Genomic DNA, 11,501 nt, shown 5'->3' on the forward strand with positions numbered 1-11,501 from the left:
TCTCACAGCTCTCCTCAGGCTCCACCCCCTTCTGCCAGCTTCCGCTGCTCTGGGCCTCCGCGACCGGAACACCGCCCCTTCTTAAGCCCAGGTCCCGCCTTTCAACCTTCCGGCCTCTTAAGTCTCTCAGCCCTGTTTTGCCCCGGAGTCTTTTCCTGAGGGGAGACTACGTCAGCACGTTTCGGCGTGAGACGGTGGTATTCCGGTGTGTTAGAACAGCTTCCGGCGGGGTCTGGACGTTGATGTCTTGCGTCTGACGCCTTGTTGCACTCGAAGCTGAGCGAGCTTCGGAGGAGTGTGGAGGAATTCACGTATTTGCTGCGGTAACCTCATCAGTCTGCCAAGATGGCGATGCAAGCGGCCAAGAGAGCGAACGTGAGTGTCTGGGACTTCTGTCGAGGAGGGGGAGCACTTCGCTGCTGGGCTTTCTCATTGGCGTAATCAGAGCATTCTTGGCCTTCCTCCGTCCCCTAGGCAGGGAAGCCCAGAAGTTACTGACCTGTCAGGGGGGATTCCATCCTGGACCGGTCCTTAGGGATGTGCTCTTTGAGCCACACTTTCGCCCCTACCCCTTTTGAGAGTTCCTTTAAGTCTGTTATCCTAGTGTCAGTGATAGTGTTAACAGCCTGTGTTGCTTCACCTGCACCGAGGACCCGGCGTCAGGATCTTCTCCTCGGCCTAAAAGTCGGTAGCACAGATGAGTCCGCAATAAATAACTTATGCTTAACAGGCAGCTGGAACCTGGAAGTCTCCTCAGATCATGGAGCTTTTTGGATCCTTCATTAATGGTTTCAGTGATAATTTTGAGCACCTAGTATGTACCAGACTTGAGAGATAGGATACAATAAATCAGTCATATTTATTGAACACTTACTATGTGCCAGACACTAGTCTAGGTATCGGAGATACCTAGAATAAAACAGAAAGGCCTGCTGCTTACATTGTAATATTAGGGAGTCGGGGTGTTATGGAAACCTAAGAAAAATTATCTTAGGAGAAAGAGTAGTCAGATCTTAAGATGCTGAGAGGTACAGTAAGGTGAAGACAGTTAAATATAGTGAGATGAAGATTTTTGGTAACTTTGATGATAATCATTTCAGTGGATGAAATGTGGGATGTGGTGGGATGAAGAGAAGGTAGAAGTTGAGAAAATGGAGACAGCTCTTTCCACAAATTTTCTCGTAAATAGGGAGAAAAGAAATTGGATGATAGTTAACTTTTCTTAGGATGTGTGATACAAGGTGTATTTGTATGCCAATGGGAATGATCCAGTAGAGCCGGAGAAACTGATGATGTAGGAGAAAGGTGGGTTAAGTTCAGGAGTAGTTTGGGGTAGGGGAGGGGTTGGCATAGCAATGAGAGGGAAAGTGGCTGGATATGCATGAATGCATATTGAATATAAGGTACTTACCATTTGGTCGCATCTATTTTCTCCAATAAACAAGAGCCAAGGTTATCACCTGGGATGAGCAGGGAAGAGAGGATACAGCTCAACTCGGATGTTAGAGGGAGTGGTGATGGTAAGGTTTGAGAAAAGAAGGGAAAATGTGATATAGTCTCTTGCAGAGTGAGAAAGCAGATTTACTGGAGATGTATATTGTGATTGTCTGACAGTGTTTATCATCTATTTGAACTTAACCTTAAATCTTAAAGTCTAAAACTTTATTGTACTTATTTGTTTACCAGTTGTCACCATTTGAGGGCAGGGAATAAGTATCTTATTCTTCCATTTATACAACACTTAGGTTAATGCCTGAAGTAGTTGCCAGTTTAATAGTTATTGAGCAAATTAATGTCTAGTATGTAATTAAGTATGTTAATAAGAAGCACAGGAGTGAAATCTGGACCAGAGATACATATTTGAGAGTCATCGACTCAGTGTGGAAAACGTGTATGGTTAAGAGAATGTAGAGTTAAGGGGAGTATACAGAGAGTCAAGAAGTCTAAAGGTGAAACTCTGTGGAAGAGCCTATTTTAATGACAAAGAAGACTGAGAACAACTAGCCAGAGAGTTAGGAGGAATCCAAGGAAAGTGTGTCAAGAAAGGTCAAAAACGTAATAGTCAACAGTGTCAGAAGCCTCAGAGAAATTAAGTTGATGAGAATTGAATACTGTACTCCAAAAAAAAATTTTTTTAATGCAAAAAAAAAAAACACTGCAAGTGAAACGTCTTAGTGCATAAAAGCATTTTTCATCAGCGTGCTGGAGTAGGAGCTAGATTGTGGTAGGCTGATGAGTGTTATGAACTGAAGAAGCAGTGAGTATAACCTGCCTCTTTTCATATGCTTGACTGAGAGAAAAGAAAAAAGAGCAAGATAGGATAGCAAATAGAGGGCTGATAAATTCAGGAAAGGCAGAAAACTTGTCTTTTTTCCTTCACTCTGTAATCCTAATACCTTGCCTTGCCTGGTGTATTAACGAAGGCACTTATTAAATATTTGAGTGAATGAAGAGGGATCCAAATAAGTGTTTTGTTTTGTGTAACAGTTGGGAGTACATAAGCAGCTGCTCACATGAGTAATAAAGGAAGCCAATGGTGAGGGAAAGGCTGTAAATTCAAAAGAAAGAGATCATTGATAGAACAAGTTTCTGAGAAGACCCGAGAATGGTTATCAGTGGGAGTTTTATTATCCAGCAAACAGGAAGAGTTCCCTTGTTCTGTCCCACACATGTCTGTGGCATTGAGGACTTTTAAATGAGGTTGGAGATCTTTGTTTACCTGTAGTGACTGAAAACCTGGGTTTTGTAGTAGCCCCTTATTAGTTCCTACTAATAGTCCTCCCTAAAACCAATGCTTTTCCAAAGAGCGTGCCATTTTCAGTAATATCAGATTATAATTCTTGGCTTATAAAAATTATGCATCATCTTTATTAGAATTTATTATGAGAATTTTTTTTTAAATGATAGCACTCCTGCCTCTGATTATAGTGACAACACATTATTTTTCATTTTAGATTCGACTTCCACCTGAAGTAAATCGAATTTTGTATATAAGAAATTTGCCCTACAAAATCACGGCTGAAGAAATGTATGATATATTTGGGAAATATGGACCTATTCGTCAAATCAGAGTGTGAGTCTTACTGAGACATTTGAAATGTCATTTAAAAGAAAATGATTGTGTAATTTATAATCTCAGAATTATAGCTGACAGAGGGCCTAACCAAGAGCCTAGAGACCAAGGGAAAAGTACCTACAGAGACCCTCATGATCCAGCTCAGTGAAAGCCAAGAATGGTAGTTGTGAAATTATAGAGAGCACGAAGTAGTAATGAGTGGTTTGAGGGGAATGGGTGGGAAGAGAAAGAACCAACATTTATTACATACCTACTGTTTGTTAAGAAGTACTCTACTGTGGTTTTTATATGCATTAACTCTAACTCTCTCAACACTCTTCACCATCTCCTTTACTGATTCCAGAATTTCTGAATAAGCTGTGCAAAGGGATATAAAAGTAACAGAAAAAGGCTTTTTTTTTCAACTATAGCTTTCTATTGAAGATTTAAAAGTATAGGGCAAAATAATTATAACATAAACCCATGTTTTAATTTAAAGATTGGGGTTCATACCTTCAAATGATGTTTAACATCTGCTATATGCCAGTTGTAATAGGTGCTTTTGTTTGCATCACCAACACTACAGCCCTGTGTGGAGGTGAGAGTGTCTCTTTCACAGGTGAGACTAAGGCTTAGAGAGTAAAGTACCTTTCTAGCTTCACACAGCTATTTAGTGATAAAATCTTCTGATTCTAAATTGAATCTCTACACAGTACCACAGCTGCTGTCATTTTAACTAGTATACATAAGCCAATTACCTGAGTCCATCTAAGAGGATTTCTAAGCTTTTTATTTTTAATTGGAATATCCCTTTCTTAATACATTTTCTTTCATGACTTGAGAGTTCCTCCGTGGCTTTTAGAACTCTGAGATCTTGAGGACTCTCCTTTACAATGATCACTATCCCTCCAAAAAGTAAACCAAGAGCTAGAAATATATCATCATTGGTACTCAAACAGGGATGAAAATGAAGTGTTATAGAGCAGCTGTCCTTTTTAGGAACTCTCTTTGCATATTTGATAAAAGCTTTTGACCCTTTCTACAGAATACACACAACGTTTTGCAAGTGATTTCAGTGGGTACATGGACTCTAGGTTGAGAACTCCTGTTCTAGACATACAAGAATAGTGTACAGAAGAATCCCTGACTTGGGGCTCAGGAGACGAGATTCTACTGCAGGCCCTTTTACTAGCCATGTGACCCTAGACAAGTTGCCCAGCTTTTTCGTCACATGTAGGATAATTGGTCACCTTAATTGGCATGTAGTAGACTCTTGGTGCTTTGATTTTGATTATTAAAGCCATGAGTAAGGTAGGACAGGTGATGGAGCCTGATGTCACTATTTGACACATGAAGCAGCTAAAGCTCAGAGAGGTTAAGTTACATGATTAGGTTTTCTTGTTTTCACTTTAAGCTTTTACCACCAATCAAGAAAATAATGTTGACTTAGTGCTTAACGTATAGTAGGTAGCAAGTACATGTTTTTAATTAAAATTACAATATGGAGATCAAGATATTAGGTTGATAATTAGGGGCTGGGGCACTTGAGATGGAGAGTCTTTTTTTTTTTTTACATCTTCATTGCAGTATAAATGCTTTACAATGTTGTGCTAGTTTCTGCTGTACAATAAAAGTGAATCAGCTATATGTATACATATATCCCCATATCCCCTCCCTCTTTTTTTTTTTTTTTTTTTTTTTTGGTGGTACGCAGGCCTCTCCCTGCTGTGGCCTCTCCCGTTGCAGAGCACAGGCTCCGGACGCACAGGCTCAGCAGCCATGGCTCACGGGCCCAGCCGCTCCGTGGTGTGCGGGATTCCCCCCGGACCGGGGCACAAACCCGTGTCCCGCACATTGGCAGGCAGACTCCCTACCACTGCGCCACCAGGGAAGCCCTCCCCTCCCTCTTGAGCCTCCTTTCCACCCTCCCTATTCCATCCCTCTAGGTCATCACAGAGCACCGAGCTGATCTCCCTGTGCTACGCAGCAGCTTCCCACTAGCCATCCATTTTACATTTGGTAGTGTATATATATGTCCATGCTACTCTCTCACTTCGTCCCAGTTCCCCCCCACCCCGCCCAGCCCCGTGCCCTCAAGTCTGTTCTCTACGTCTGCATCTTTATTCCTGCCCTGCCACTAGGTTCATCGGTACCGCTTTTTTAAATTGAGATGGAGAGTCTTTAAAATGGAATTAGCGCCTCTCCCTATTCTACTTCCTAAGAAGTTGTAAGAGGAAAGAAGAGAGATGCTTTTGTTTTGTTTTGATTTGTTCTGTTAGCTTCCTGGAGAAAAGATGTGTGAGAGAACTAATAGGAGAAAGTAGATCTCCACCCTTCAAATGCTTATTAGCACTTGCTGAATGCATAGCACTGTGGGAGTAAAATAAAATATAAGGTCATGTTTGCCCTTAAGGAACTTAAATTGTTGTTGAGTTTTTTATGGTTTTATTCTGAAGGAAAAATTAGGTAGACTTTTTGGGAAAATCTTAGGGACAGTGTTTTTTTTCCTTTGGGTAGTCCCAATTTTCATACCTAAAGCATTTTAGAAAATGGTTAAAAGTCAAAAGTCCAAAAGTTGTTAGATTATTTGCAGAAAGTAAAGAATATTATAAAATTTTTCATCAGGCCCATGTAACCTGACAAAGTGAGAGTGTTTGATGACACTGGCACCCTCCAACCACCCGGCGCCCTATACCTATCCCATCCCCTTTTACAGGAAGCACAAGCTCTGACCAGCGCCCAAGACTGTAGTCTCATCCTAGATCAAATCTAGGCAGGTGCCTCCCCTTCCCATGGGGCCCACTGCCTTTCCTTGAACCTCTGCAGGGACTGTGGCAGTTAATAAACCTTATTCTGCAGTTGCATTGGGTGGATAGAACACAGATGGAGGAAAGGGGATCCATCTTTAGCTTACTGGAGCATAAGCTGAATGGGACCTCTGCCAGCTCTCCCCACTCACAAGCACATGGCCATCTGCCACCTGCAGTTTGTTGCTCCTCACACTTCCCTAGCTCCTCCCCTAACGGAAGCTGGTGAGGTGAGGAGAGGAGGTGGCAAGGAACACCTACACAAGAAGCAGCCCCATATCCATGAGTGAGATCCAGCTTCCGCTTTCCACTTCCAGCCACCTTCCAGCATTCTGCTCTGGCTCACAGGTAACCCCACCAACAAGCACACTTCAAACCCAATCCCTCCAGAGACCCAGCCCTTTTCTCCAGCTACACAGGGCTGTGTAATGCATAAAAGTGCAGATATTATTAAAAATGAATGGGTGAAAAAAAAAAAAAAATGAATGGGTGAAAGTTGGGAGTTGACGCTTGTTTTAAAAGGGCAGTGAATCTTGGGGGAATTTCCTGGTGGTCCAGTGATTAGGACTCCGAGCTTCCACTGCAGGGGACACAGGTTCAATTCCTGGTTGGGGAACTAAGATGCCGCATGCCACGTGGTGCAGCCAAATAAATACATAAGCAAGCAAGCAATGAATCTTCTAAGAAAAGTGTAAGAAACTACATTGGCTCTTTACATTGGAGGACATCCTTTCCTGGCCATAAAGGATGGTGGTTGCTGTTTTCCTATGTATCATTTATAATTTTGCTATCTTCCTGGTAGGGGCTTCCTTCCAACCCCAGCTCCTTCTACAGACACAAAATGGTTTTATTTTTATGGATTTGGTAAACTTTAGTAAAATATTACCCAGAAACTTTTGTCCCCTACATTGATGGAGATTTTTTGTGGGTTTTTTTGTTTGTTGGGGGAGTGGTTTTGGCCGCACTGTGTGGTATGTGTCTTAGTTCCCTGACTAGGGATTGAACCCATGCCCTCTGCAGTGGAAGCTCGGAGTTTTAACCACTGGACCGCCAGGGAGATCCCGAGGTTGTCTTATTTTTAAGGACTGGAACTAAAATTAGAGTGAGGGAGAAAATCAGAATCTTTAGAAACAAGGGACTAGTGTGGTAAATAACTAAAGTATTGGTTCTGTTGCATAAATGCATAGTAAGAAAAACCCCATTCTAGACACTGCTGACTAATCACAACTATCATCCTAAGGTAGCATACTTTCCAGTGTAAAACTGAAAATTGATTCTTAGTATGAGAAGTAGGAAAGACTAGAGCAGTGAACATGAAAACTGAAAGTTTCAAGCTAGTTCTTTGCTGCTATTAGTAGCCATATTAGTATTAGCTTTAGTAGCCATATTAGTATTCTTGATATAACAGTAAGTTTAACCTGAGCTATTTTACTTAAAATAAAAACAAAAATTACATGTTTTGAGAAATTATAGGCTTATCCAGCATACCTGTCCATAGTATCTATTTCCTTTAATGGTTTTCAGGTAAATGTGTATTTTAATTAAGTCCGATTCAACTCGGTAGGGGGAACACACCTGAAACTAGAGGAACAGCTTATGTGGTCTATGAAGACATCTTTGATGCCAAGAATGCGTGTGATCACCTGTCAGGATTCAATGTTTGCAACAGATACCTCGTGGTTTTGTACTATAATGCCAACAGGGTAAGTATGGCCATGGTTCTCATCACGTGGGGACCCCATGTAAGAGTTAGTAGAGAGCTGTACCAGCACTAGGGGAGATGTGTACCCTGAGTTCTTTTCTAGCTACTGCTATTGGTGAAATTCATTTGACTGTAGATTGGTAACTGTTAACTTTGATGCTTACCACATTTTCAGGCATTTCAGAAGATGGACACAAAGAAGAAGGAAGAACAGTTGAAGCTTCTCAAGGAGAAATACGGCATCAACACAGATCCACCAAAGTAAATGTTTTCTGCATTTTCATTTTGGACTGTTTAAAACCCATGAATGACCACCACAACCCTTTTTTTTTTTTTAACTAATAGTGAATGTTGTGATTTCTTATTTGAGATTCAAAAAGACCTCCTTGAAACTTTGATATATTTTAGAATATATTATGTTAATAAACTTGTAGCTTTTTGTAAAACATGTCAGTGTTTTCTCTTAAAATTTCTCCTTCTGTATTATACCAGAAAAAAAATAATAAAACAGCATTTGAACCGTATCAAGAATTGTTCAGTGGTAGGTGGTCCTAGAGACTGAGTTTCTTGAGGATGGGGACCTTTTGATATTCTTAATGCCTCCAGTGACCAGTACAGTGCTTAGCCATCAAAGGAACTTGTTAAGAGTATTGTTATTTATTGAATGTCTATTAATAATGAAATCTCCATAACAACTTAGTGAAGGTATAGGTATCTCCACTTCGCAGATCCAAAGTTTATCATGTTGAGTGAATGAATAAAATGCTTACATAAAAAGCTGCTTTTTACTTTTTTTTTTTTAAATACTTTTTTGGCCGCACCTCATGTGGGATCTTAGTTCCCCGACCAGAGATCGATCCCGAGCCCCTTGCATTGGAAGCGCCAAGTCTTAACCAGTGGACTGCCGAGGAAGTCCAGAAGCTGCTTTTTTGCATCAACTAGTTACTAGCCTCATGAGTACACTTGAATACTTGCTTTACAGTTAACGACATACCTTTGTCAGTATGGGTGCCCTTGTCCTTACAGGTTTATTCTAGAAATCGTCGTTCAGATGACAGCACATGGTTAGAAATGTGAGAGCAAGCTGCTTGGGTAGTGCTATTTGTTGTTACACGTCTAAGATGTATTTATGTACTTTTCCCTTTAGTTAGTAAGTGTCTGTGTATATTTTGGACCTTAGCTCACAGTTTATCTTTGCCATAAATAAAATACTTAATGTTTATTCTTATAATCACAGACTCCCATGGCATGGAAATAGTATGGTTATTACCACATTCATCATAGCTCAGCAGCTTGGAGGAGATAGCTATAATTTTCTTTTTATAGTTTAGGCATGGGCCAAATGGAAAAACATGGACTAATTGTTTTGTATATAACTATAACCCAGAATCAATTTGAAGGGTACAAGCACTGAATCATTTAAATGCACAAAAGCCTATTCTACTTTTAAATGCATTTAGCTTTCAAATCTAACATTACTGTAAGAAAATGGGCTATTTTATACTTTTTGTACTGTCTTCTCAAAGCCTACTATTGAAAATGAAGAAATAATTGTCTTATTTATTAATTATGTCTGAGTGCTTTTTGAAAGCACTGTTAAAGAGTAGAAAGAGTCATTTCTATAAGGGCAGGAAGATGACAAAGGAGCCACAGCTGTAATTTTCTTGTGAATGTTTTTATGAGTTTCTTACTAATTTTTGTAATGCACAGTGTGCTTTTAGGTATTTACAAATATAAAAAGAATTTTCTAAAAGACTTTTGTAAGGGGACGACAAATTAGACTTATAGTGTGATTTGTCTAAATGGCAGACTGACTTGCCCCTAGTATAAGTTGTTTTAAATTAATAAGGGGAAATTCCTTCTACTGACAGTTACGGCAGGTCTGTCATTTTGATTAATATATCTGTTAGTTGAATTTCATGACCTGAAGTTAAGAGTTTAAAAAAATGCCCTCTAATTCTTTGGAAATTTTTTAGCCTGTTCCAGTTATGTTACAAGAACTTTAATTCAGTGGACAAATACTGAGCCTCTGCTCTGCCACGTCTGTGTGTAGTAAAATGCTGAGGACATAGTTACAATCAGTCCTCTGCACCAGGCATTGAAGGTGCAGTTTTAAGAGCCTCAGTAAAGCAGGGCCTGTGAAGCCTAGCATCATATCCTCTCCAGGTGCTAGCCAGTAGGTATTTGCTTCCCCCCACCCCCACCTCTTCTTAGTGCCTCCTGTTACCACGTTGGCTATAAATACTCTAGACTGAGATCTTTTATGTGACTCCATAATGGGCACCTGAAATGGTCCTTGGTGCTATTTTTAGTTATCCTATTGGTGTCACAGCAGAAAATGTGACTGTCTTTTATACAGGCTGAGTTCTGAGAAATTATAGACATTTGTATCATTGAGGAAAGCTAGGAACCAAGACATTCTGAAGGAAACCCCCCAGAAAGGAATGAGTGCAGCACCTTTTGACTGGTCTGGTCCCACTGCAGAGGTGAGCACAGGGACTGGTGATTAAAAGCAAAGCAGCCCCTTTCTCATTTCATTTTCTGCATCTTAAAGCACTGCATCTTCATTAACTCCTCAGTCCTCAGCAGGGGAATACAGCCAGGACTTCTTGGAGACAAAAGGGATACATAAAATAATCAAGATGTTGTGTCCCCATATCACATGTATCGTCATGTGACGTATTATCAATGAGTCTATGAAGGAAACTAACAGTACCTGTTACCTGCCCCTCCCTCAGTCTTGAAACAATTCCAAGACATCGCTGACAGAATAACTCTGACTATGGCCAAGAGCTTTTCTCACCCATGCCAACTAAAAGAAAAATCTCTTAGCTACATTGCCACAGGCTCCCCTGACGTACACTAACACATATCAATAAGCAGGCTGGTTGTAAAACCTAACTGGAAAGTCCTGTAAGTTATAATAAGTGTAGATTAAAATAAGCAGCATATGTGGAAACAAGTTCAAAATCATACATTCTTCTCAGAAGTAATTCCCCACTGTAAAGTTAGAGCAAATCTACATGAAAATAAGCACACATTTATTTTCAAAAGTAACTTCCTAATGTGAGTTAGTGTGTGGCTCTGAGGCCTAACACACCCTCATTTCTTTAGGTGCACAAAATGCACTTTTCCAAGAAGGGAGCTCATCCTTCTTATTCTAAGTCCCAATGTAGATTTCATGATTGATCACCTAAAGTTTCAAATCCCACATTTGATTGCTAAACTGTGGGTTTTGAGCACAATGTATTCCTTTAGTTACTCAGAGGGGAATTCTGAGCCTGTGAGGTGAGTGGCAAGTCATAACCTACCTTGTGGGGCTGCTTAGAGGATTGGTGGTAATTTTATATTAAAATTAAAAAAAATTAAAAATAGAACAAGGCCCAGCAAGTACAATAGGTACGTCAGAGCTACAAGTATCCGCTGCTTTTCAAAAGTTTGCTTCATGCTAATTCACTTTTAGGAAAGACCTACAGGAGTACCTGTTTTTGCTGCACGAAAGAAATCCAGAAAGGATTTTTGCTTTTATGAAAAAAGGAGAAAAGCAAAAATAGCATTCAGAGCCATTATAGAGGCAGTATGAACCCTGAGCAGTGAAAGTGACACCACCAAGCTCCTTCCCCAAGAACTATACTCAGCATCTTGGCATCAAGCTGTCATAGCTTTGAACTGTGTCTGTGAGCATCTGTGCTTTTATCTCGATTTATTTCATGCATCCGTAAGCAAGATGTGCCCTCAGGTAATTGCTTCTTCGCTTTATACCATTTCAGCTTACAAAAGGCTTCATAGGAATGCTCTACTTTCTACTTTCAGATAGTGGGGGAAACCTGTACTGTATTTATTATCACTCTCCTGGCTACTTCTCCTTTCCACTCTTTTCCCAAGGGCAACTGACTTATGTGGTCCTTAAAGCACTTTCTACCTTCAATAAGGATGG

The 11,501-nt window shown here is 40.3% G+C and overlaps 1 protein-coding gene across 1 annotated transcript; it reads left to right on the top strand.

Annotated features, from left to right (window-relative positions):
• Positions 1-71: 71 nt before the first annotated feature.
• On the top strand, positions 72-8,088 carry SF3B6 (splicing factor 3b subunit 6). Its single transcript, XM_027113714.1, has 4 exons — positions 72-375; positions 2,955-3,073; positions 7,427-7,565; positions 7,740-8,088. Exons 1-4 carry the CDS (start codon positions 346-348, stop codon positions 7,827-7,829), a joined length of 378 nt encoding a protein of 125 aa, XP_026969515.1. The 5' UTR covers positions 72-345; the 3' UTR covers positions 7,830-8,088.
• Positions 8,089-11,501: the final 3,413 nt, after the last annotated feature.

Source organism: Aethalodelphis obliquidens, unplaced genomic scaffold (genome assembly GCF_003676395.1).
Source record: "Aethalodelphis obliquidens isolate GAN/ISIS:26980383/991018 unplaced genomic scaffold, ASM367639v1 scaffold12, whole genome shotgun sequence".
Classification (NCBI taxonomy): Eukaryota; Metazoa; Chordata; class Mammalia; order Artiodactyla; family Delphinidae; genus Aethalodelphis; species Aethalodelphis obliquidens.